General features: G+C 35.9%; 1 protein-coding gene across 1 annotated transcript in view; it reads right to left on the bottom strand.

Moving 5' to 3' along the window:
- The window catches only part of LOC310871961 (steroidogenic factor 1-like), a gene marked incomplete at both ends in the record, with an annotated part of 23,695 nt that extends 23,000 nt beyond the window's left edge, over window positions 1–695 (bottom strand). The window contains one exon of the mRNA XM_083783605.1: window positions 674–695. Coding sequence (XP_083639731.1) covers window positions 674–695 — 22 coding nt within the window. The remainder of the gene's footprint in view (window positions 1–673) is intronic.
- Between the last annotated feature and the right edge of the window lie 602 nt (window positions 696–1,297).

Below are 1,297 nucleotides of genomic sequence, written 5' to 3' on the forward strand. Positions count from 1 at the left end.
TTGTTTAAAACGGCATCTCTAAAGCAGAGCTCGTTTCAGTAACGATAACGGAATATATATATATATATATATATATATATATATATATATATATATATATATATATATATATATATAGCCTGTCCTTTCTTTATGAAATGAAATGAAATGAAATGCACTTAATTCCGTTCAGCGAGCGTTCAACGTTCCGTTCAGGCTCACGTCGAAAACTCGACAGGTTATAGATTTGTAATTGTAATAGTAATAATTGTAATTGGAATAGTTATTTTATTGCTCATTATAAATGTATTTTCCATGCAGCAGTATAGCTATATAGCCTAATAAGTCTTTGTCTGGTGGTTTAATGAAAACTGTTTATTCCGAGGCATATAAAATATACAATCTGTAGCCTATATATTTAAATAAGTAATTAACATTAAGATTTAGGATATCAGTTGTATAATATGAGTTTAGTTGAGATTGCAGACTATAGATTGAATGGGGCCTTCATTAATTATGGTAATCATTTTCTTTAAATATGGATATTGTACATATAATATGCAATATATAAAATGCAACGCAAACAAATTAATCAAATGAAAGGTTTGTGAATCTTTCTATAGAAAACAATACACCCAGAGAGAGAGAGAGAGAGAGAGAGAGAGAGAGAGAGAGAGAGCTCTGTGTGACTTACCCTGAGCCTTGTCTCCCAACATCTGAACCCACAGAATTAAGAAGCAGAGACGCGGAGATTTCTCTCCGCAACGACAGCTCAAAAACGACGTATGTCTGGACTGGAGAGAGTCTGTATATGAATAGGCTATAATATATGCTTCAACTTGGCATATATATATATATATATATATATATATAGGCCCGCAGCGACGAGAGAGAAATGTATAATGTTCAATCCAAATAGAAAAGCGTTGTGTTGTGTTGTGTTAACTTGTGGGCACTCGGCGGTGACCACCTAATAAGTGAAACTCCGCCTCGCCGTGTCTCGCCTCTTTAGCTGCGCGCTCTTCTGCTTATCGCAAAGTTAAGCAACTAAAACTTCTATTGGTCCGTTTATGAAAACCATCATGTGACGCACGCACACGCACGCACGCACGCCGGCCGGGCACGGTCGGTGAAGTGCATGCGCGTGCAAGACAGTCAGCAGCTGCAGTGTGTGTACATGGACAGTATGTCTAATAAGAATTACATTTACCATAAAAGTATAGCCTTTAATACTTACGTATAATTTTGAAGTATTTGCACTTTACTTGACTTATACATTTTCTGTATTATAGCCTTAAGTTCTACCCACTACATTTCA

Source organism: Protomyctophum parallelum (genome assembly GCF_964188405.1).
Source record: "Protomyctophum parallelum genome assembly, chromosome: 15".
Taxonomy (NCBI): domain Eukaryota; kingdom Metazoa; phylum Chordata; class Actinopteri; order Myctophiformes; family Myctophidae; genus Protomyctophum; species Protomyctophum parallelum.